Source organism: Amblyomma mixtum, chromosome 3 (genome assembly GCF_055824585.1).
Source record: "Amblyomma mixtum isolate Tamu chromosome 3, ASM5582458v1, whole genome shotgun sequence".
Lineage (NCBI taxonomy): Eukaryota > Metazoa > Arthropoda > Arachnida > Ixodida > Ixodidae > Amblyomma > Amblyomma mixtum.
In genome coordinates this window covers 19766596-19790939 of record NC_143014.1, presented here as the reverse complement: position 1 = coordinate 19790939, position 24344 = coordinate 19766596, and the positions used below count along the sequence as shown (strand labels likewise).

The 24344-nt window shown below is 45.1% G+C and overlaps 2 protein-coding genes across 2 annotated transcripts in view; one reads left to right on the top strand and one right to left on the bottom strand.

The window, feature by feature from the left end:
- LOC149349390 (alpha-1A adrenergic receptor-like) overlaps positions 1-24344 on the top strand; it is a 45847-nt gene that overhangs the window by 19343 nt on the left and 2160 nt on the right. The gene's annotated exons all lie outside the window — the stretch shown is intronic.
- On the bottom strand, positions 22791-23720 carry LOC149349391 (uncharacterized). The gene has a single exon (XM_089576771.1). The coding sequence runs from the start codon at positions 23667-23669 to the stop codon at positions 22791-22793; it is 879 nt and encodes a 292-aa protein (XP_089432897.1). The 5' UTR covers positions 23670-23720.

Sequence of the window (24344 nt, the reverse complement as noted above, 5' to 3'; positions counted from 1 at the left end):
ATCTTTTAATTGGAACTTTTTATGACTAAGCACTAAATATATAGGTAAATGGTCACTAATGTTTTTGAAGAACTCCTGTACTGATGGGCACATTTGTAGCATTGGTGATAAAAATGTCAATGAGTGTAGATGTATCCCGCTCTATACGAGTTGGTTGTTCTATGAGATTAATAAAAGCATTAGTTTCTAAAGTGCAGCACAATTCTTCACTTTGTGGGGACGAGTGTAGGAGGTCAATGTTCAAGTCACCACCTAGAATTAGTTTGTAGTCGTTTTCGTTGATCCAACCTAAAAAAGTGCGGAGAAATGAAAGAAAAGCTCTATTGCTACCTTTGGGCGGACGGTATGCCACAGAAAAAAATGGTCATATTACATTGAAAAGTTAGCATTTCATAATCATCAGTTATTACAGAAAAAATGTCAACAATGTCGCATACAAATGTATCTTTCACTAATAACATTACGCCGCCGCCTGTCTTAACACTTCGATTCAAGTGGTAAGTGCGATAGCCGTGCACACGAAGCACTTCCGAGTCATCCCGGTACCAAGTTTCTGTTATCATCACTGCATCAAACTTAAAACCGTCAAAAAGTGTTGTTATTTCGTCTTCTTTGTTTCTGGCTGACTGAGCATTTATGTGTAAGCAAGAAATGTTGTACTTCTCTGGAAGGAGCGGCAAGGTTGATACTTGTGGTGCCATCTGGTATACGACTAAGCGTGCTAAACAATTCTTACAAGGTCACTGCTGCTCGTTATCTGAAGCACTCCGGATTTATCGGTTTTACGGGCAAATATTTTTCCGCCTTTCGTCCACGCATACAGCCAGCTCATCTCTTTTTCTTGCTACTGTCATGCCGAGCAGCTTTTTTAACTGCGGACAGAGATGCTCGTTTACGTAGATGGGCGTTGTTTCTGAAAGGCCGACGTCGGTAGCTGATAGACGCATTTTCCGCGCCTTTTCCAACACAGCATCCCTTTTAGACCGGTTGTGGAATTGTATAACAATGTGTGGGAAAGGGGAATCTCTGGCAGGAACACGATGACAAGTATCGATGTCGCTTTCTTATATCGGCTCGCCTACAGCTTCACTAAGTTTTGCACGGACTTCTGTTAGCTTTTCATCGGAAGAGTTGGGGACATTTTTCAGTTCAATGTTTTTGTTACGTGCATATTGCTCAGGGGCAGTTGTTCTCTTCTCATTTTGAACAGCAAGTGTTTTAAGCTCCTCTTGCTCAGCCACTAGAATTTCATTCTGAGCCTTAAGTCCATTATTTTCTACCTCGAGTCGTGTGCGCTTCGTTACCATTTCCTCATACTGTTTATTGAGGAATTCAAGGAACACTATGACTGCTTCGTCAACAGCAGTGACTAAATCATAGTTCATGATCCACGGTGCCGGAATCGGCAATGGCTCCTGAGAAAGCGAGCGCATGTAGCGCTTCACTTCGTATCGTGCGGGTCTCGCTGCACTCTTCGCAATGAGAAAGTCGCGAGCACAAAACCAAACACCACCGCAGCTGTCGCAGCACCGACATCACTAAAACATGAAGGAACACGACGCCAGAGTGTCTATGACCGGTGCCGCAAAGCAGGCGAGAGCGCCCGGGATTACGCGACTGACGGAGTTGGCGAAACATGCCACTATGGGCGAGGGTTGCAAAGGCCGCGCCGGACCGAAATTCAAAAAGGTGGAGAAGGAGAAAGATATTTTCTCCTTTCAGAACCTTCTTGGGATTAGATCTTGTTCTTTACTACAGGCGCTAGTGCCAATTCCTCCTTCTGATACGTTCATGACAGTTGGCGTCGCAGGTACGGCTTCAGCGAAAGTTTCTCCAATTAGTCGGGACAGAAATTGCTCGAGCTTTCCTATACCCTGTCTGTAGTTGCTTTGTAATTGCCTATAGTTGCGCGCTTGTTTTACGTAGTCCGCTCGTGCCTCTATTGACAAATGTGATCACATGGTTGAAAAGCATGCATGAATTGCGGAGAAGCCAACTCCTTTGCATCGTTTAGCACCAGACTGTTGCTGACAGTAAATTCGTACAGCTATTGTTCTCGTGCTTCGCGATATTTTTGTCTCGTAGAACATGTTCACTGAAACGATGTTTTCACATCAGTAACACGCAGTTCGATAGCAAGTGTTCACTAATTGTTAAAACGAAAACGTTTGTTATGTGGGGCGTTTACAACACGCAACTGTACGCATCTGTTTGTGACTTTTCGACAGGTTTGCCATTTTGCCCGAGTTGGAGTCAAAATTTTCCTTTTCGCTATGCGGCTATTTTTGGGCTACATTTTTGGTGCGGTAGCGCTATTACGCGCTACTTCCGATTTCGGGTATACGTACGTGTTCGACGCATGTTGTGTGGCATGCGGCCCACCTGGTTGGGGGCAACCTGCCAGGTGAAGGCCTTCATGGCAAGTCTTCCGGGTAGAGACCTCTATGGTAAAGGTCTTAAGGTCAAATGCCTTTGGCACGTAAGTGCTTTAAGTGTCTACCGGAACTAGTGCTACTGTACGATGTTCCGCGCCTAGCCATGCTAAACCGTCTGCTTTTTTCCTGCGCCTATGTAAAAAAAGTAAGAATCATTATAATCTGCTCTCTAATGAATAGTTTGAATTATTTTGTTACAGCCTTTCGCGGCTTTGTGCCACTGACCGATGTCTCCGATGCATCTGCAGAGGGGTTGTTTTGTCAATTGAAGGCGCGCTGTTAGCTGAGAGCAAACATGAGGTGAAACACTGTGTGGGTCTCGGAAAAGAGAGGGAAAGTGTCATGTGTGGGTAGCCCAGCAGCCTTTGCACGAAAATGAGGCAGAAAATGCGTGCTTTTAAAGTGCATGTGCCATCGCCAACAGCTTGCCTGTAAAGGTAATGAGGCAGTCGATGTGCTACCCACCCACGCTAAATACCTCATATATAGTGTACTCGAATTCCTGTTCGCGAAACTTTCGTTTGGTTAGCACATTCTCCAAAAAGGCAGCAAGAGTAAAAGGAACGATACGCCGCCATGACCTCGGGCTATGTCAGGAATAATTATTCGGGATATCGCTCGAGATGATGGTGGCAGTGCTTAGCAGCGCCAGCCATCTTGTCGCACAGACACCTAGCAGCTTCTGTGCGACAAGATGGTTCAGCATTGCACCTACCTTGCGATCATTCGTGAATCAGTGGGCTGCACTGCAAGATCATTTTGAAGCAGTGAAAAGTAGAGAACGTTGCTACGTACCAACAATATTGAGCGAAGTGTACTCTGATGAGTAGAGTTACTTTTTGTTCGATTTCTAAGTCCACCCATAGATTAATTTGAGCGAACGAAAGCTACTTCACTGTGAGGCCCCGGGCCCTGTTAGGCTAAATGAGGAATTGATTTCTTTTGTGAAAACGCTGAAGGCAAGCGTTATAATCTCTCGCTACGCAGAACCTCCCAAAGCGGAGTGGGAGCAGCACATATTACAGATCAGGGCTTACGTTACGGGAGTTCTTTTTCTCGACAGCCTAGATAAGTCTCCTCAGCGACTCTGATAAAATTTTACTGGCGGAAAGGTCCCGCAGTTTCGTTATAGCAGGCATTAAAAGTGTGCTGAATCGGCTTCCTGCGAAACTAAAGTGCTTGAGCGACCTTCAGCTTTTGGAACCAAAAAATATAAAGTGCTCCTTCGAGTTTGTCCATCATTCATTCGGTGCTTTTATTGCGACTAATTCCACTTCTGCGCTAGCATCTTAGTATCGCCTGCTGTAAACAAAAGCCTACAATCTGGCAAAGGGTACCAGGTTCATAAATGAATCCTGGGTAAGCGTGAGAAGTGCAAAAAATGCTGCCGGCTAGCCGATGTTCCCACTGATGTCTGTGCTTGTGCTCGCTTTGTTACCGCTGCCTGTACGAAACACCGTCGTAGAACCAGTGTTCAGCCAGATCTGGCTCTCTAAAACCGACCTGCGAAATAGAATGCCGAACGAGTCGTTGGAAGCGCTCCTCCATGTGAAGTTTGGTCCGGCCAGGAACGGAGGCTGCTGCAAGGATTTTAATCCGGCCAAAGAATTTCCGTCCCGTTTCAGCTCCAACATTTTGTAGGGGCCAAGAAGTTCAGCTTCCCTATCTGCTTATAATTCCTGAGATCCCCCTATAGCGTACTTTCGTCTATCTATTGAAGAGTTCTAAATTTTGTTCTAGCCGCCATCTTGCGGGATCTTGTCTTGCAATTTATTGTTTTTCGTTCATTGTGTTGTGATAGAGTCGTGAGCTGTAACTCTACTTAATGGCCGATTGCCTGCCCTTGCTCAGTGATTTTATTGTGGGGTGGTATTTTTGTGTTGTTCTTTTTGTGATTTTTTTGCTCTGAGAAAAATAAAGTACGACACTTGTGACGAAGAGCGCGTTTGCCTTCCCATTAATACACTTTGATGCCTGCGTTGCTGCACTCCTTACATTGGTGCAGCATCTGCCTTCCGTGGCGCATGGTCTCCGTGATGGTCCGCGGGGGAGGGAGTCAAGCGACACACTTGCATTCCAGAACAATTTTTGCTGTATAGGCCGGAGCCATAAGGCACAACTTCAACTTTGCATCCACATAAGTACTGAAATTAGCATCCAGAAAAGGCGACTTCTCGGACTTCATGGCGAACGCGAAGCTGTCTGGGTGGCTATCTTTGGCGAATATGAAACTGCAGCTCTAAATAAGTAATCCAGATTATTGAAAAAGAAATCGAAACGTAGAGAACCCGGGTAAGCAGGCTGCACTGGAATATGCTACGCCCCTTGTGAGAATGTAAGAAGTGTTCACAAGGCACCGAGTTTTTCAGGAAATTAGCTGCGAAAGACGATGTACTACATTAGCGTAACTCCGATTCACTGCTGAAACAATCTCCGGTACCCCCCTGTCTCGGCAGAACACAAAATTTGCGAAATACCATGCGGTAACGATCGTCTTCGCTTCGAAATGGCATTGCGCTTCTAAATGGCAATAGCAATGCGCTTAATCCAGCTGTACTGAAGATTGGGACCCAATATGCCGCCATCGAGAGCGGTGCCGCCCTCACCTTGAAAGTGGCGCTGGCCATCGAGGCACTGCAATGGAACCTAGTGGAATCGCATCACAGTCCCAGCTGACGGACGTGATTTCTGCTGCCGAAAATGCACTTCGCACGTTCGTTTAATGCTCGCCGGGGTGCGCGGCCAACAGTGTCCGTGCAGTGTCTTTCTCTTCCATCAGGTTTGACGTACCAATCGACTCTGCGGGATGGTACATTCGAACTGCAGAATATGATCACCCTTTCCCCAAACAGGCACCGAAGTGACTGAGCCGGCCACGCGATGGCAGTATAATCCAATTAGGTTACTTCTTGAAATCAACAATTAGGTAACTCAACCTGCCAAGCACGCTGATAAAATGCCAAAAATTCAGTGCCTTTTAAAACACCCCGCCTTCCATCATTTTATTCTTTTTGACACTGACATGAAGTTGAATATCACACGGGAGACTGCTAACGAAAGTTCTCAATTTATTGTTCAAGCCTATTGTGTATATATGCTTTAATGCAAAGAGCGTTCTCCACTTGTCACTTTCAGCAAAAAAGTTAGCATGGCAATTAATGGAAGTAGTGTATGCTCCTTTGCAGCTGACTTTATAGTAGCTTTCGGACTGTGTACCTGCTCCTTTTAGTTAGTTCCTACAGGACATTTTTGGAGCAGTTCGCCTTACTATGATGTGGAAACTATAATGCACAGACGAGTATATCTCACTTCATGAGGAAGCCCATTTAAAATGCAGTAATCCTATGGAAGCGTCATTTTAGAGCTTTGTGTTCCTGAATAAATGCTTTAATGAAATTACAGGGACTCACATGAAACAATATCTTTATTTGGTACAAAACATTAAGATAAGATAAGATAAGAAATTTATTTAGACAGGTACAAGTGTCTGGGAGAATGGAGAAAAGGCAGTGAGATGCCTGACAAAGCGCCATCCCCCCCATCCCCCCAACTCCCAGAAGTTGACACTTGTTCAGACAATGCAGTACGAGCACCGGCACAGCACACAGAGAAAGCTTCAATGACAACTTTAACATCTTATTTAAAGAGCACATTATACAAGTGAAAAGGCATTGTGAAAAAAAAGGAAAACTTCTTTAACATGTTTCTTAAAACGGCGTAAAGCACAAGTCAATGAAATTAAAAGACAAGCAAATATGCACAACAGAATTCAAATCATTCAAAAAAACGCTATGAGTCTAAGTTTGCAATGACAGTAAATAATCAAGGAGAGTGTTCATAAAAGCAATGGTTGCAGTATTCTCTTCTAGCATTTGTCTCATAAAAGAATGTTTGTATGAGAACTCTGGTATACGATAAGATAGTGTTTGGGTACCCTAATTTGTTGGCAGCATTGTTTTTCTGCATGTATTATTTCGTAAGTTGTGAGAGTGATTTTTCTCCAGGTATTGCTTTGAGAAGGTGGCAGGGTTGGTGTTCATTTGACTATAGATTGTGAGGGCTAGTTTTTGATAGAGTATATTTCGAACGGTTAGGAGCTTATGTTTCCTGAATAGCGGTGCTGAATGCAAGAGCCCGAATGTTCGCTCTATGAGCCTTAAAGCCCTTTTCTGTAGCACATGGATGCTGTCGAAGTTGGTTTTGGTTGTAGTTCCCCATACGAGAAGGTAGTAATGAATATGTGATTGAATTAATGAGTAGTAAAGTTGTTTTAAAAGCCTGATTAGAATTAGTAGCCTTAACTTGCAAAGCAAGCCAATAGAGCGCGATATTTTAGTCCGCACGTGGTTTGTATGAAAAGACCAATCAAAATTTTAATGGAAATAAACTCCAAGAAATTTTTGCGACAGAACTCGATCAATGACTGGTCCGCCGAAGTGAATAGGTGTTTCACCTATAATTGGCTTGTTGCGAGGCCTAAATATAATGTACTTTGTTTTTTTTTGTATTTAATTCTAATTTGCTGTCAGCCAGTGAGATAAGTTACCTAACCATTCTTTCACGCGATGCTGAAGATGGTGTAGCTCAGTTCCCGAAAAGAACAGATTCGTGTCGTCAGCGTACAGGATTATATCTGGTGTATGTGGAATGCTTGTGATGTCATTTATGTAGATAAAAAAAGAAGCGGGCCAAGTATAAAGCCTTGCGGAACACCGTGTATGACACGAGATGTGTTCGATGTGCTATTGTTAACGCTGGTGTACTGAAGGTGGTTTTGCAGGTAGCTCTTCATTAGGTCCCACGGCGCTCCTCTAATTCCATAAGAGTAAAGTTTTTGCAGCAGAATGTGATGCTTAACAGAACCAAAAGCTTTCCTGAAATCGATAAAAACACCAATTGTAATTAATTTGCATTCGAAGTTCTCAAGTATTTTGTCTTTCACGTTGAGCAGTGCCATTTCCGTGGACTTCTGCTAATAACATCGTGCTTTTTAAAAGAATTCTACAGTCGCACGTTTAGAGCTTCTTCGACAACTTTAGAAAAAATAGGGAGAACAGAAATTGGCCTGTAATTATCAAGGTCTGCTCGATTACCACCTTTAAAAACATACCTTTGCGATTTTCAGTTTCTGAGGAAATGTGCCAGAACTTATAATGACGTTGCATATGTGATACTGCTTTAATAGGTTCGGGTTTTAGTTCATCTATGCCACAAGCACTGCTGTGGTCCAGATTCTGGGTTAAGCTATTTATTTCTATTTCTGTAGTGGGAGACATAAAAATAGAAGCTTCTACTTTAGAAGTTATATATGAAGTTGCGTCAAGATCATGTACTACAGAGGACTCTGTGGTCCCGGAATTTAAGAAATGCCCATTGAATTTGTTTGCCAGCGATTCACCGGAAAAAGGTACTCCTTCGATGATAAAGTCTGCAACCAATACTCGACTGCTCATTTCCTGAAGCTAGATCATGCACCATTTTCCAAAGCTTACTTGAGTTGCCACGTGTATCACTGAATTTTTTTTTCATAGTAAAAGATAGCGTGCTCTCTTGATATCAGAGCCCAGTTTATTTCGTACTTTTTTTAAATTCGGACATATAAGCTAAGTATTTCGTTTTTATGAAAAGAGCGAACAACTTATCCCGCTGTTTTATTCTCTTCAGGAGAGATGCATCTATCCACGGTTTTCTGGACTTTTTATGTTTCTCAAGTTCCACCAATGGAAACGCTTTATCATACATTTCTTTCATCGTTTCTGCAAATATATTATATGATGCGTTGGCATCAGACGTGGTCGAAACTGGATGCCAGTTCATATTTTCAACAAGGCGTTGAAAATAAGCTATATTTTCAGGATATATTCTTCTATACATAATGGGTGATTCTGAGGCAGAAACGAGTCGTTTTTTTGTGTTCGGTTGAAAGAAAATAAAAGTCGGCATATGATCACTTAGTCCTGTCATGATCACTCCCGCGTCAGAATCATGGTTTGTTGGTTTGTAAAGCATAGATCAAGAAGAGTTTCTGATAGGTTTGTCACTCGTGTCGGAACATGGATAACATTTCGGTAGCCAAACGAAAAGAAGATGTCTAAAAGCTTTTGTTTGTTTGGGTCAGTTGATAATAAGTCAATATTAAAATCACCGGGAACGGTAACCGGAAGTGCAAGATGCAGGCAATATTCTAAAAGGGTTTCAAGGAACACAAAAAAAGTGGAAGCAATACCAGAGGGTGGTCTGTACAAAACTAAAAGCAAAGTATTTACGCATTTTATCATTAAAGACTCATATTTGGCGTTTAGCAATGAGTATTCCGATATGACTTCGAAGTCAAGGTGATTTTTCACATAGAACGCCACACCTCCTCCTCTCTTGCATTTTCGCGATACTGAGGCACATTTGTACCCGGTGAAGTGAACATTCGGGAAATCTTCAGAGAACCAGGTTTCAGTGAAGCATAGAATGTCGAATTTATGTCCTAGAAATTCAAGAAAGGTAGTCACAGATTCTTCTTTGTTTCTGAGGCTGCGTGCGTTTAAATGAAATAAGGACAATTGCCCTTTATGAAGAGAAGCTCTTACACGTCTAAAGGAAACAGAATCATGGTAGCTGTTCATATCAACGCATGACGACATGAGCCTGTAATGCGTGTTAGCGGAGTACAAACGGTTTAGTGAGTTCATCGTATTTCCTGTATGTCGTCCATCGTGCTGATTCTGATGGTTCGGCTACGCGGGGTACGCCGAACCTAAAACTTTCCGTTTTTGCACAAAGCCAACTTGTATTCCATCTCACTGGCTTTCGTCCTCACGTGCCAGAACAGTTCTTTGTTCTGCGCAGTAAAGTTTTCGTTCAAATGCACCTTTGAGTTACTTTCCCTCAAACTGCTTTTTTTTTTCAAGCCATCTGTCACGAGTTAGGCGGGAGATGAAACGTACTAAAACAGGAGCGGGCTTATCAGTTGTGTCCGTGGTTTTCCCAGAAGGTAGCCGTTGAGCGGCTTCAATATCTGATTCAGAAAGCTGAGGAAGCTCAAGATCATCAGCCAGTCGGTTCAGTTTAGCTAGCAGGTTTTCGTTGGTATGCTGGGGCAATCCATGTATTTCTAGATTAAGTCGTCTGCTGTAATGAGCGAGATCATTGACATGCTGCTTGAGTTTATCGATTTCCTGTTCCTTGGCTTCCAGCTCAAGCTTTTCCACCTTCTTCTTTAGGCTAGAGATATGATCTTTTTGCTGCTTCATTTCTGTTAGCACTTCGTCATACTTATTGGACATTTCCTGTATAGATTTTTCGATGCCATCTACAGTGGCAACGATACTTTGAAGAGCATCAACTTGAGTCTTTATTGTTAGCAGCTCAAGTAGCTTTTGATGGATTTCTGAAATTTCTTCTGAAAGATTTATTTCGACTTCGCCATTTTCTTTTGTGTTGTTTGGTTTGCTTCGTGCTTTCGCAGTTTTGCACGTTGCACATTTCCAAGAGCTTCTAGCGGCCTCATTTTTCTTTTTGTGCGCATTTTCAGTTAGTCCTGAGCAGGATCCGACATGATACTGGTATGTGCACTCTGAGCATGACAGGTATGGTTCATCTTCGTCAATGGATTCATGGCAGGCAAGACAAGTGTGAACCATTGTAGGCTTTCAGCAGCAGTGGCAACCGTAACTTTAACAAAAGATACCAAAGAATATATTCCACCAACCTGCAAAAGGTAAAATGCCGTTTTCAGGCGCAAAGTCGGGAGAGCGTCCGGTGCCACTGCTGCTGAGCGTGTGTGTGTCGAGCCAAGTGTCCGGAAGCTTGCTTTCAATGTTTACACAGAGCCAACACCTCAGCCCCTGTAGAAAATAAGAGGAATGCCTTGATCCTTGACCCATTAACGCAGCAGGAGGAGCGAAGTTTTTTTGTAATTTCTTCGGCATTGTTAGGAATAGAAAGCTACCACCGGACCCCCCTTTTCCTCACCTACCCCCAACCTATCTTCTCTTCTGCTTTGCGGTCACATTCTTGGCCAAGGTTTAAAAGGAAACATTCGACACAAGTCTTTCTGGTTGTGAAAGGAATTCAAGTTAGAAAGAGCGCCAACTAAAAGTAAAACAAGAACAAAAAAGGACGAAAAAAAATCGATGTTTTGGAATCTCCTCGGTGCCTTCATCAGGTGTGACTGCGGGTGAGTTGCAGCTTGCCTTTTCAAGACTTCGGTTAGTTATCCGCTGGATCGCAGGACGTAGACCGTGAATATAAGAGCGGGGAGGGAAGGGGGGGGGGAAAGGGGGAGGCGGAGCGCTCCTAGGGAGCGGTTAACATTCCCCTGCGTCTGCTGAACATGCCGCCATGACTCAATGTAAGAGCCTTGTGCGCGGACGCGGCTCAGTAACCAGTAGTTCGCTCGAAGTCAATCTTGTGGTCACATTCCTCGCAGTGTTCCACCAGCGCGCTCCCTTCCCTGTTCATTTGTTTAACATCCGCTTTGTTCTGCTTCATTCGTTCGGCGATGTGCTTGGTTTAGCCGGTGTACGACGCCAAGCACTTCGAGCGGGGGATCTTGTGTCCTTGTGCAGGCGTTATTTTTTTCTTTCGCTGCCTTCTCGGGATCGGCAGTGTGAACCGGAACGCTTGCCTCCACGATAGTTTCACATAAATGGAAGGTGTTCGGAAACTGGAAGCGAAGCGAAAACTGCTTCTTTGCCCATTTTTCGGGTGCAATGGGCATACCAGATATCACATTTTGGAAGTAGATGCCTAAAGAACTAGAAAGGCCGTGCTCAGTATGATTGCCACCTCATGTCCGCTGCTGAAAATTCCTGCTATGTTTTGACGCCATCAACTCGCAAACTGTAACGATTTAGGCAATCTCTTTGGGCGCTCAGGCATCGCCATGTCCTATGCCCTGACAGCAAGGAATTATAATAATAATAATAATAATAATGCCTTTATTTTCCATCACAAGGATGAGGGGGCAGAGAGAAAAAGCTAGGGGTGTACCTTGACGAGCTCTCGCCTCCCCATTAAATCCATGATCCATGGGGCGTAAATACACAAAGAAAATTTTGTCCCTAGGAAAACTTACCATATTTCCAGTTGTACATAATAACGTAAAAAGCCACGACCGTACTCCCACACACCATTTTCAGCCGCATGCAGCAATGAATTTCTCAGATACTTACGTAGTGAACGCTGTATGAGGGCTTCTCGGGGCGACGACGAAGCCTTTCGTCTCGGCGCACCCAGGTTTCGCAGCTGTCGCCGCACACTGAAGAGGGAGTGGGTCAAGTGCATGTGTGATTGTGGCATCAACGGCGAGTTCAATACTGCTTAACCCTATACACGACGATGATAATCCGGTCTTTTGTATCCTCGAAGGCTCACCTGGAGATACAGGGAACGAATGAGGAACCGTCGGTGCCGAGGAAAGTGTGCGTCACACACACACCGCCATTTTGAAGCGGCAAAACGATAGCAGACAACATTTTAATCCTGCCGGCTTGAGTGAGAGTATTGCCGGCTTGAGTGAGACGTTCAATGCAGAAAATTGCTCCCAAGGTCGATGATGTCCAGTCTCTTATGACACTGCAAGCGGGCACACTTCAGCATTTTGGCGGCGACGGCCAGAGAAATCCGCCGCCGCCGAAATGATGCCTCGTCCACACTTTCCGGCCACCAAGTCTCCGCTAGTCGTCTGTGTGTCGTCTGCTCAGGGCGTACAGAGATATGGCCAGAGGTTAATCGATGCTGTCTCTATGCCATAACCGTGTGCACGCTTACGTACGCTAAACGCAGCTATTTTGCCGAACGTTAAGCCATTTCTAACATCCTCACTTTTAAACAGAAGTGCGACGACGTTTAGCGTAGTGGCGACACCTGGTGGTTAGGACGGGAACCGTTGTTGTCAGCAAACCGACGCCCCTCTTAAGCCTAAAGGGGGCAGAATCGTCACTCTAAATAAAAAAAAAATAAAGCAAATTTATTAATTATACGTTTTCTTATGGGCGAGATGACACGAAGCGAAAGACCGGTGGCCCGTTTATGTCCAGTGAATGCTATGAAGAAGGCAGTAACAATGACGAATCAAGTCCGAAGCGAGGCGTCATCCATCGAAGGGCGTCGCCAAATTTGTCGTCACAGGAATGCAACTCCGTACTCGCCGTCCTGTTGGCCGTTTGAGAATCGGCGGATTTTTTTTACGGCGGCAGTATTCGGTCCTGGACCGATCGGGATTTTCGCTGGGTATTCCGGCGGAATCTCTGCAGCGGCAGCGGATTCCGCTCGCTCTCGCCGCCGAATTCCCAAGTGTGAACGCGCCTTAAAGGAGGTGGCGGTAAGCTGGCGGCTGCGGCAAGGCCGACGCGTCACACACCGCCGTGTTGGCTCGACTGAGCTAGGCCTCTCGAGGACTGGTGGCGCAGGCGAAGCAACTACAAGCGTTTCGCGAACGCCATGTCATCTTCAGAGGCATAGTCTGTGGAGCACATTGTTGCGCAAGGCGGCGGCGATCCGGAGTCTGCTATCATGGCAAACGGGCATGAAACAGCAAGAGCAGAGGCGAGAAGCGAGCAGGCAATGACGCGGGGGCCGACGTCGTCACCTGCAAGCGCGGCGAACCGGCAGCTGCTACTAGGCGGCGGGAAGACGCTAAGGAGTTTTTAAGGGGTCTGAAGGAGTATTCAAGTCGACGTACTCCTGTTTGAAAAAGTAATAAATTCATGTAAATGATTCATTTTACTCCTTGATTTCGTGATAGACGTTAAAAGGGGGATTTCCTTGTTTTCACCGTTTACTGCCGGTGGCACTCTTTCATAATAATCAGCTTAAAAGCCTGCGGTAGCCATTCATACTCCTGTTCGGGCTAATTTATGTTTACAATGTACCTCTCTAATGTAAGGTAATGGCGAGGATCAGATATGATTGATGGGCAGCCAGAACAAAAATGTAAAACATGTATGTGGTGTCATTCGATTTGCAGCACGGAGGAAAAGCGTAATTTCTTTCACCTTGCGACGCACCGTGAGTGCCTCTTTTTGTTCAATGCACTAGCTTGTACAATAGCCTAGTAGCCCGCTTTTGACTTTGCAGCCCTTTAAAGATGCCCCACTTGACGCTCAGACATATGTTTCGGTTTCTCCTCGAATTGCGCCAGCCAAGTCCCTCCTGGCCGCCAGCGCACAACCCAAATGGGTGTCTAATGGATGCCGTATATCTTTCGGGCAAAGCGCGCATGCGATGAGCACAGAACGAATGCCCACGTAAAGCCCTCACGCACCGTCAGGCTGCATGCACTGGTGTTGCTCGTTTCCACGTTACATTGCTCAAAATGGCTGCTCGTATTTTATTGGCAGCGGTACCAGCTGCGAACTTGTAATGAGAAGCAACTAGGATTGCGGCATGATCAAGGAAACTCTCGAATAGAGGACTACGTCCCACCAGCTTGCTACTAACGCAGGCCAGTACTGCCGCCCATTCTGTAGCCGCGTATAGTCGTACGCCGCTGGCCGGATAGTATGCCGACGCTTGAGCGAGAAAAGTACAGAGAAAAGAAAGTGATGTTCGATTTGCGTTGTTAGGCGAAATAAAAATTAGGTCATGAGCATTTCGGTTTCAACTTCGCTTCCAGTGTTCAAACCCAGTGTTCACAAATGGCAGTTGTTCGGATAGCGATGGTGGCTTAATGTCCATATATGCGTAATTGATCATTCTCTCCTTTACGTTCATAGATCCCTTCGAGTCCTTATGCCACTCCTGGCGCAGTGGTGCAGCGGTCAAGCGCTGCGCCACCGTCCTTCTATGGCAGGTGTTGCCATCGGTGGGACTTCATTTGCTAGGGTTGGGTGGCGACCCAGGTAGCTCTTCCCGAGCAACCTATCGCACTTAATTGAGCTGCCATCAGACACGATGGGCAGGTTGATAGACTATATACATCTATATGCCTGGGCAGGTTGCCCACTAACCGGTGGGCAGGTGAGCAGCCTGTCACAAGGCAGGATTCAGACAAACAGAATGAAAGACAGCCAAACACCCAACGCCTAAATGTGTAGAATGGCCTCTACAAGTCCTTGCGAACTGAAAATAAAAGTGCACAGTAAGGTCAGCTCAAGTGTGCTGGGAACGAGGCAGCGGCAGCAGTGCAATGACCGAAGGTTTAAGGCATGCTGTTGAAAGGGCCTACTGAAGATGCACTCATGAGAGATGGTTCGCAAAGGAGCATCTGTGGATAATGTAGAGACATGCTTGTGAGGACAGTGGTTATAAACGATGTCCTATTGAGGCATTCTTGACCCACTGTTTCGCACTAATCGGCAATTACGCGAGGGAGGCCTTTCGATATGCGTATTATGCCCAAGGCCGATGACGTCCTATTGACGCCTCGTGGTGATCAGTCGTTGGTCGCATTATGGTGCTCGGCGTCTCGTTCACCCCTCGGACGAGCCGTGCTCCCAGCGGAAAACGAGGCAGAGTTGTCGCATTTACTTCCGTGTCATTGGCGAGACACCTTACTCACAGAGGGAAATCTAGAGTTCGTGCAAACAACGTAACGGTGATCAAAGAGGCAAAAACGAGAACATTCGTGGGCGAGTGGCCTCTTTCTCGAATATTTTACAGCGAAAAGCTGTCTGATCCGGAAATGGCGACAGTACTCTGTTGCTCCACGACCCTCGACCAAGATTTCGAGCGCCTAGTTTTATTGATATATAATGTAGTAAAATGCAATAAGTATTGCCTTAAATCTGGCATTTTTAATTTAGTAGCGTTTTTCAAAAATCAGAGTAAGAGAAACCCTTCCACAGTTTTTCTTAAAACTCCTGCAATAAGTCTCTAGAAGAATATGAAAAGAATACGAAATAACATGTTGCATTATTTTGTTTCCAACAGTGTTATCCAGCCGCCGCGGTGGCTCAGTGGTTATGGCGCTCGGGTGCTGACCCGAAAGACGTGGGTTCGATCCCGCTGCGGCGGCTGAATTTCGATGGAGGCGAAATTCTAGCGGCCTGTGCACTGTGTGATGTTAGTGCATGTTAAAAGAATCCCAGGTGATCGAAATTTCCAGAGCCTTTCACTACAGCGTCTCTCATAGCCTCAGTCGCTTCGGGACGTTAACCCCCATAAACCAACCAACAATGTTATCCAAACTCAAACCTGTATCTTCTTGATCACCCGGCAGGAGCGCCTAAATGAAGGGGTGGAAGCAGCAAACATGCCCTCCGCTGCTCTAAGTTTTCCCCAGATGCCAAGGTTGAGACCTTTTCTATCAAGAGTGAACATACCTAATAACTTTTTGTGAAAAAACACCGATCTGTGACGTAAGCAGTAATTAAGAGCCATTTTTATACGAATACGAATCCTCCGATACGAATCCACGAATCCTACGAATCGAATCCTCCGAAGTAGGTATTCCTAAAAGAGCACATGGCACTACTAGCACTTTTTTCTAAGCAAGAAAATGAATTTGAGCGGTTTACCAGGGATTAAGCAGGTGCTGCGTGCGCTGTTAATATGTATAATGTGATAAGGTTCTGTTTACACGACGCATGTCGAACTGATTTCATTTAGTTAGGCTTAGAAACCGCTGCCTTGAGACTCGATTCAACTTAAATTCAACAGAAGTTACTCAACAGTTGATGTGTTGACTACGTTCAACAGAAATTTTGTTTAGCAGATGTTGAGTAGGCTCAACATGCACTGGGTTCATGTTGGTTCCCAAATGATTCAACAAGAGCTCAACAAGGCGTCAACTGAAGCTCGAAAGTCATTTTTCTAAAGGCCAGGCTCTCGCTTTGTCATACCACTGCAGGTATGCTGTGGTTAATTTTCTTTTATTATTCGTGTTTGATTGATCTAGAAATACATTTGATTTCTTTTTTTTTGTGCCGCTGCTCCTCTATTTTGATTCGGTATGCTGGTTATATGCTGAATGGGTTATAGCTATGTTGGAGTAGGCATTCTCTCAACTTTTGTACAGTTGTTTTTAAGCTTTAGCTTATCACAGAGACTCCAAAAAGAGTAAATGAGGTCCTCCTTCATTAATAAGAGATGATAAGAGAGTATAGTGCAGAATGTGGGTTTGTAAAACATCTCTGACAAGCACATCATCACCATCATCATCAGCCTGACTACGCCCACTGCAGGGCAAACGCCTCTCCCATGTCTCTCCAATTAACCCTGTGCTTCGCCAGTTGCGGCCACCGTATTCCCACAAATTTCTTAATCTCATCAGCCCACCTAACTTTCTGCCGCCCCCTGCTACGCTTGCCTTCTCTTGGAATCCACTCCGTTACCCTTAAGGACCAGCGTTTATCTTGCCTTCGCATTACATGTCCTGCCCAAGCCCACTTCTTCCTCTTGATTTCGACTAGGATGTCATTAACACGCGTTTGTTCTCTCACCCACTCCGCCTGCTTCCGATCTCTTAACGTTACACCTAACATTTTTTTTTCCATAGCTCGCTGCATTGTCTTTAACTTAAGCTGAACCCTCTTTGCTAGCCTCCACGATTCTGCACGATAGCTGGAGTACCGGTAAGATACAGCTTTTGTATACTTTTCTCTTGAGGGATATTGGTAAACTGCCATTCATGATCTGAGAGAACCTGCCATATGCGCACCACCCCATTCTTATTCTTCTGGTTATTTCCCTCTCATGATCCGGATCAGCTGTAACTACCTCCCTAAATAGACATATTCTCTTGCTACTTCTAGCACCTCGCCACCAATTGCGAACTTCTGTTCTCTTGCTACTTCTAGCACCTCGCCACCAATTGCGAACTTCTGTTCTCTTGCTAGACATATTTTGATGTTTAAAAAGAGACATTTGCGTTGAAATGACATTGTACACTCCCACGTTCCTTTCTAGGATGTAGTAGAATTTTTTAATGAAAGACAACCCCATAGGTGCGCTGCGAAGACAGAAAAAACATTGAGAGCTTTTGTCTACATTCACTCCCATGTACACGCACTTCCTGATAGCTGCGCCAACGAATCCTGCTTACGTCGCACATCGGTGTTTCTCCGCAACACATAATTAGGTATGCACTCTCTCGATGCAAACGGCCTCAGGGATTTGAGGAAAATTTATAGCAGTGGAGGGCATGTTTGCTGCTTCCGCCCCTTTATTTAGCCGCTCCTGCCGATGCTCAAGAAGCTACAAGTTTGAGCTCGGATAACATTGTTGGAAACAAAATAATGCAACATGTTCTTTCGTATTCTTTTTCACCTCGTTCTAGAGACTTGTTGCAGGAGTTTTAAGAAAACTGGGGATGGGCTTTTTTTCCTAGTTTTTGATAAGCACTACTATATTCAAAAACGCCAAACTTAGCGCAATACTTCTTGTACTTCCCTATATTATATAAAACTGAATCTCTATACTCTTTCAGCCCCTCAATGCTTATGTATTGCGCAGAATCCAAGGACATGTGCTTTATATTGGCGGATAAAAAAATTCTTGAAGATAGCCCCATTTGACACTTCTGTCGTGTTCAAAACTTTTTCTAGCAACCTACAACTTCTTCAGAATAGCGGAAAAAAGTTGTTATTTTTTGTCGGCGGTACTTTGAGCACGCGAAATATATGCATCATGACTTTCGTGTCTCGATTCTTACGTGATTGCAAATTTGCGAAATTGAGCTATACGTGAAAACACCGCCTCTGCCGTGACATAGTCTACAATTTTTTTCTCTAGAAATATTAGCATTTAAGCAAAGCAAAATTCACCGTTGGCATACTGAATAATGTGTGCACATTAAATAAAATGACGCCCCTCACGGGGAGTGAAAGTGTCACATGATCCAGCCGTGCGTGAAGCCATGGCCAAACTAATCGATCGTTTGTTTAAAGCTTTAAGCGGATTCGCGCGTGCTCACTTCCTCGGAGCGTACGAACACGAAGGTGTGGGTCGCATGCAGTTTCTTTCGGAGACGTACTAATAGCTGAAAAAAAAAGAAAACAATCGCGTGCAGTCGGAAGGTAGAATGATGACGGCGCATTAAAACTGACTCACTGCCATGCAACGCTCGTGGCCGTATCGCAGGCAACTTCTTAGTTCTTGCGTTCGCGATGCACTCAGTTTTCTGGTCCGAGTTTGCCATACATATTTACCTTGTAAGAGTAATAAGGAACTTTGTATAGGCACATGTAGCGCAATTTATCGTCCACCCACCTTTCAGCCTATACAGTTATTTATTTATTTATGACGCTGAGTGTGCCGCACGGCATAAAACGTGGTGTTAGTGATGAACGGTATAATACGTTACAAAAACGCATGAAGCCCGGTTGCGTGTAAAAAGTCACATATGGTTCGGGCGTAAATGTTTTTCGTTAGCCACAAGTGCAAACTAGAGTCATTGTTTGAAGACAGGCCTGCCTCTTGAAGAACACGAGCGCGCACCAGCGAAGTTCCTGGGCATGTCCACAGTAGGTGGTGGACATTTGTGTCGGAAGCGGGTGCTTCGCAGTGAGGGCATTTTTGCGGCGCAGGAATCTTGTCACTTTGCCACTGGTTGCGAACTGCAGGCGTAAGGGCCACTCCGACCCGCAGCCGCCTCAGAGAGACCTCCTCCACCCGTGATAGGTTGGGGGGAAGGGGGTAGGTACACGGGGGAGTAAGGGCACGTGTACGCTGCCTGAGGGAGGCTGAAGATGTTAGATGTGTCAGAAGTGGATCTGGTGGAAAAGAGGCCGGCGTAGTTTCTGGAACGTCAATCACACGAGATATCATGTCAGGTGCGATGCTATGGACATCTGTGCGAGCTTGAACCCACTGGATAGTATAGGCACCGGGTAAGATTTACAAGCAGCATGTATGGCCTGGGAAACCCGAAGGGTACCACGGACTTTCTTTAGATGCTTCACAGCTTATTATGTTGTGTTGTGTTGTGTTGTGTTGGGTTTTATGGCACATCACACAGCTTATTGTGAATGGGTGCATAGGTGCACCTGGTTATAAGGAGAGTCGTCAGGTGAAGCTGCTATGGCATTTAATATCGCTTGCAGCTCCAAAGGAAGAGATGATGAAGTGTCAGTAGAGTAGGTTTGTCTGCCGTAGAGGTGAGGGTGTGTCGGGCTTATAAAAGCAGTTGATCCTCCTGTTGGGGTTATGGCGACATCTGTGTAAAGAGTACAGCTGTCATGTTGCGTAGAAAAAGCTTGTGGTAACGGCGGTGAGGAGAACTCCGACTTTCTATGACGAGCTGGCTTGTTTGATGTAATGTGACAGTAGCCCCAAGGAGGTGGTTGAGGCTCGAACATCGGACGAACAGAAACTTTCCGTGCTCTATTGGTTTGTCGCTGGGTAATTAAATCTTCCACTGTGTTGAGCAGCGCCCACTCTTCCAGCAGACAAGTAGGAGTTGCTCGGGGTAGGCCAGTAATGACTCGCAGGGCTTCGCGGTTGAGTGCTTCACTTCACTTCACTTTATTACCTTAAAGGCCCCCAGGATTGGGGGTATTACATAAGGGGTGGGTTACATTGAAAAATCAGATTGAATAAACAAAAGAAAAAACGTAAGATACAAAAATTATTCGCTGTTAAAGGTAGCAGTTAAACAGTTCGCAAATGTTGATGGGCAGGTGATTGCGGCGATGTCGTGTGGAAGGCTGTTCCAGTCCTTGGCTGAGCGTGGAAAGAATGACGATGCGAATGTAGTTGTACGCGTACATGGCCGGGCTACTTGAAGGGGATGACCAATGCGGAGGGAAATGCGTGCCGGCGGATTGATGTAGGGAGGACGACGAAGTGAGCTGAAATAAAATTTGTGAAACAAGCACATACTAGTAATACGACGCCTACAAGCCAGGGATGTTAATCCTGCCTCTGCTTTTAGTGCTGATATACTGACATTATATGAATAGCACGAATGTATGAATCTTGTGGCTCGATTTTGTACTGATTCTAGGGAATTTATTAGATAATTTTGGTTAGGGCTCCAAATAGCAGAGGCGTATTCTAATTTAGAACGGACAAGTGATTTGTAGGCAAGCAATTTTAGGTTTTGTGGCGCATGACGTAGATGTCGTTTTAAGAATCCAAGGCTTCTGTTAGCGGATGATATGATTTTAGTGACATGCGCGTTCCAGGTTAGATCATTAGACAATGTTACTCCGAGGTATTTGTAAGTCTGAGCTAATTCTACCGTGACGTGCGAGATTTTATAGGAGAAGAGGACAGGATTACGTTTTCGGTGAAATGACACGACTTTGCATTTATTGGGGTTTAGTTCCATGAGCCAGTTGTTACACCAGTCCTGTACGCTGATTAAGTCATTCTGGAGGGCGAACTGATCAGAGGCGTTGTTGATAGTGCGATAGATGACACAGTCATCGGCAAAAATACGGACGTTACAAGAGACATGCGTTGGAAGGTCATTAATGTATATTAAAAATAATATCGGACCAAGGACTGATCCTTGCGGGACACGTGATGTTACCGGAACAGAGCTAGAGGCTTGATTATTAACGTTAACAAACTGGGTGCCGTTAGCCAGGAATTCGCTTATCCACTGTAATAAGTTAGGATGAAGGTTCAACCAGGACAGTTTTAGTAGTTAGCGTTTGTGGGGTACTTTGTCAAATGCTTTCGCGAAGTCCAAGAATATTGCGTCAGTTTGTAGGTTACAGTCAAGGTTCACATGCAAGTCATGGATGAAAATAGCCAACTGTGTATCGCACGATAGGTTCTTACGGAAGCCGTGTTGAGCAGGATGAAAAAAATTTATAGAGTCAAGAAAGTTCATTATATGAGAATAAATGACATGTTCCATGATTTTGCATGGCACACTTGTTAAAGAGATGGGACGGTAATTAAGGGGTGATTCTTTGTTACCTGATTTGAAGACCGGAACAACCTTCCCCACCTTCCAATCACTGGGTATGCTACCTGTGGAAAGTGATTGTGCAAACAGTTTTGACAGATACACTGCGGAAGCATGGCAAGTATTTTTTAGGAACTTGGGGGTGATATCGTCAGCACCAGCAGACGATGACATCTTGATATTTTCAATGATAGATGTAATGTCGTGCACAGAAAGATGATTGGAGGCATATGCGAACTCAGGTTGTCAGTTACGGTACAAAGTGGCATATCAGTTTCGTGTGTGAAAACGGATGAAAAAGCGGCGTTAAAAATATTAGCACATTCAATGCCACTGGTCATCTCGCCAAGTGGGTTAGCAAGTGTGATGACCGGCGCCTGTTCAGGGTTTAATACTTTCCAGAATTTCCTCGGGTTATTTGTTAGAATCTTGGGGAGGTCAGTTTGGAAAAATGTTCGTTTGGCGTCACGGATAGACTGCAGGTATGTTGACTCGGCTGCGTAATATTTGCTCCATGCGCATGCACTCGGGTTACGTTTAGCTGCACGGAAAAATCTCTTATTTTTGTTTTCAAGTGTTTTCAAATGCTTTGTGAACCATGGTTTGTTGGGATTGGCACGAAATGTGATGGTGGGAATAAACTTAGCTGTGAGTTCTATAATTTTAGTTTTAAAAATAAGCCAGTTTTCCTCAATTGGTCGATCATCGAAACTTGTATCAAAGTTTGGAAAGAACGCCATTAAATGATTATTGATTTCTTCGTAATTCGTTCTGTCATAAAGGCGAATCGTTTTAGGGAATGTTTGGCGCGATTTGGGGATGAAGGTGAAAGTAGCGTGTAAAACTTTGTGGTCACTAATTTCGCGGAGAGAAGTAAATGATGATAAACTTTCCGGGTGGTTAGTTAGAATGAGGTCCAGGATATTGGAGGATTCATGTGTTACGTGTGTGGGTTCAGTTACTAACTGGGTAAGATTGAAATTCAAACAAACGTCGACAAAGTTCGTCATTTCAGTATTGCCTGTTGGTGTTGGGTTCAGCCAGTCAATAGATGGGTAATTAAAATCACCGAAAAGAAGAATGCGCGCGTTGGGATATTTGCTAGTTATTTGAGTTAGACTATCACTTAATTTTGAGGAAAAGATTGGACTACTGGAGGGGGGTCGGTAGCAGACGCCTAGTATGACGATTTGTGGTACGGAACGGCAGATAATCCAAAGTATTTCAAGCTCTGATTGGATGTTAATGACAGAACAAGGCAACAGCTGGTTAGTGGCAATAAGAACACCTCCTCCTCGTGAGCCTTTGCGGTCCTTTCGGAAAACGTTAAAATTTGGTAAATCAGCTAAAACTTCCGGATCGGTGACGTCGTCTGTTAGCCACGTTTCTGTTAGTACAAGTATATTGCTGGAAGATGATGAAACAAGATTACAAATGTGTTCACGCTTGGGAAGGAAACTACGTATGTTGGTATAGATAACAGAAAAAGAAAGATTTGGAAGTTTACCGCGAGGGTTTTTACAAGGAAGATTAGTAGTGGCGCGACGATAAGACTTATGCTATGAGATTTCGTGTACAGACTGTGATGACTCGTCGAATGCATAGCGTTTAGAACCGATGCACAAAGTTTTGTAGCGCAAGGAAAATTTAGTTGTAGTAGCTTTGGCAAACTTTACGAGGTGCCTTCGCGCTTCTCGGACAGGGCGTGAAAAGTCCTCCCCTATGCTGTAATCGGTGCCTTTTAACTTATGGCCATTTGAAAGAATCATCTCCTTGGTTTTAAAAAATGTAAATTTAACTATTATGGGTCGAATGCGCTCAGGAGAATGACGCCCGAGACGATGAGCCCTTTCAATTTCTTTAGGGTCAATGGATAGATCTAACTGATCACGGCAGAGGCGGAGGACTGTTTCTTCAGATTCCGAGTACGTTTCAGATGTATTCTCATCTTTAATGTTGTAAAAGATTAAATTGTTACGTCGCGAGCGATTTTCGGCGTCATCCAAACGGGCTTCTATACCTCTGATTTCTTTGGCTGTTTGGGTAGTGTTAGCGCAGATCGTATCCATGTCGGTGCGTAGGGTTACAACATCTTGATAATGAATTTCTAGGGCGGATAACCTGTTACTAAGACCAGAAATAGCTTGTACCGTAGTTGTAAGTTGATTTATAAGACTTTGGACCTCGACTATTAATTGTGACTGACCATCAGACAGTTTCTTCAGTTCCTCTAGAACCTTTTCGGGGCCTGGGTTTGATTCAACATCGCCAGCCAAGAGCAACAGGGCACGCACGACATCCGCACATTCAAGAGCAATGGAAAGGCAGCTCTGTGGGCTCGGTAGCTGCAGGAGGCAGTAATTGCTCGATTTTTTCGTGAAAAGAGAGTATTGTTTACTGACCTGCGTGGCGAAAACGAGCGGGTTTGATGACTGCATCGTGGCACAGCCACCGAGCCCACAGGGCGCCGAGCGCGCGTGATGCGGTTTTATAGTCGCCGTAGCTGCTGCTGTCGATGACCTTGGGTGAGTCCGGGGGCAGTCGAGGTGGTCGAGGAATAGCAGCGGTGGCGCTGCCGGACAGGTTGAAGCCGCAGGCTGCTGTGCAGATAGGCCGGCGGGAGATTCGAAGCGAAGGGATTCGATGGCACAGGTGGCATGCGAAGGGGCGGGAACCAGGGGCAGGAATAGCGTCTGGGTGATGAGCGGTGCAAAAACCTGCGTGGCGAAAACGAGCGGGTTTGATGACTGCATCGTGGCACAGCCACCGAGCCCACAGTGTGGACCACTGAAGTGTGGACCACTGTCGTTTCGTAAGTTGTTGGAACTGAGCCTGGTACAGGAGCCGAGGTTGAAAGGCAGTACGAACAAGTCGACGGGCTGCATCTGAACGGGCACCTCCAGAGCGATTGGCTATTCTGCGAATGATGCCAAGTGTGTTTATAGCACTCTTGCGCATAGCTGACAACTAAGCTGTGCCCTTGCCTGAAGCATGAACGTGCAGGCCTAAAACATTGGTATGCTCCACTTCAGGAAGTGGCGCATTGTCAATAGTTAGCACGAACGGAATGGCTTTCAAAGTACGGCGGCCAGCTTTATTGCCCACATGGACAT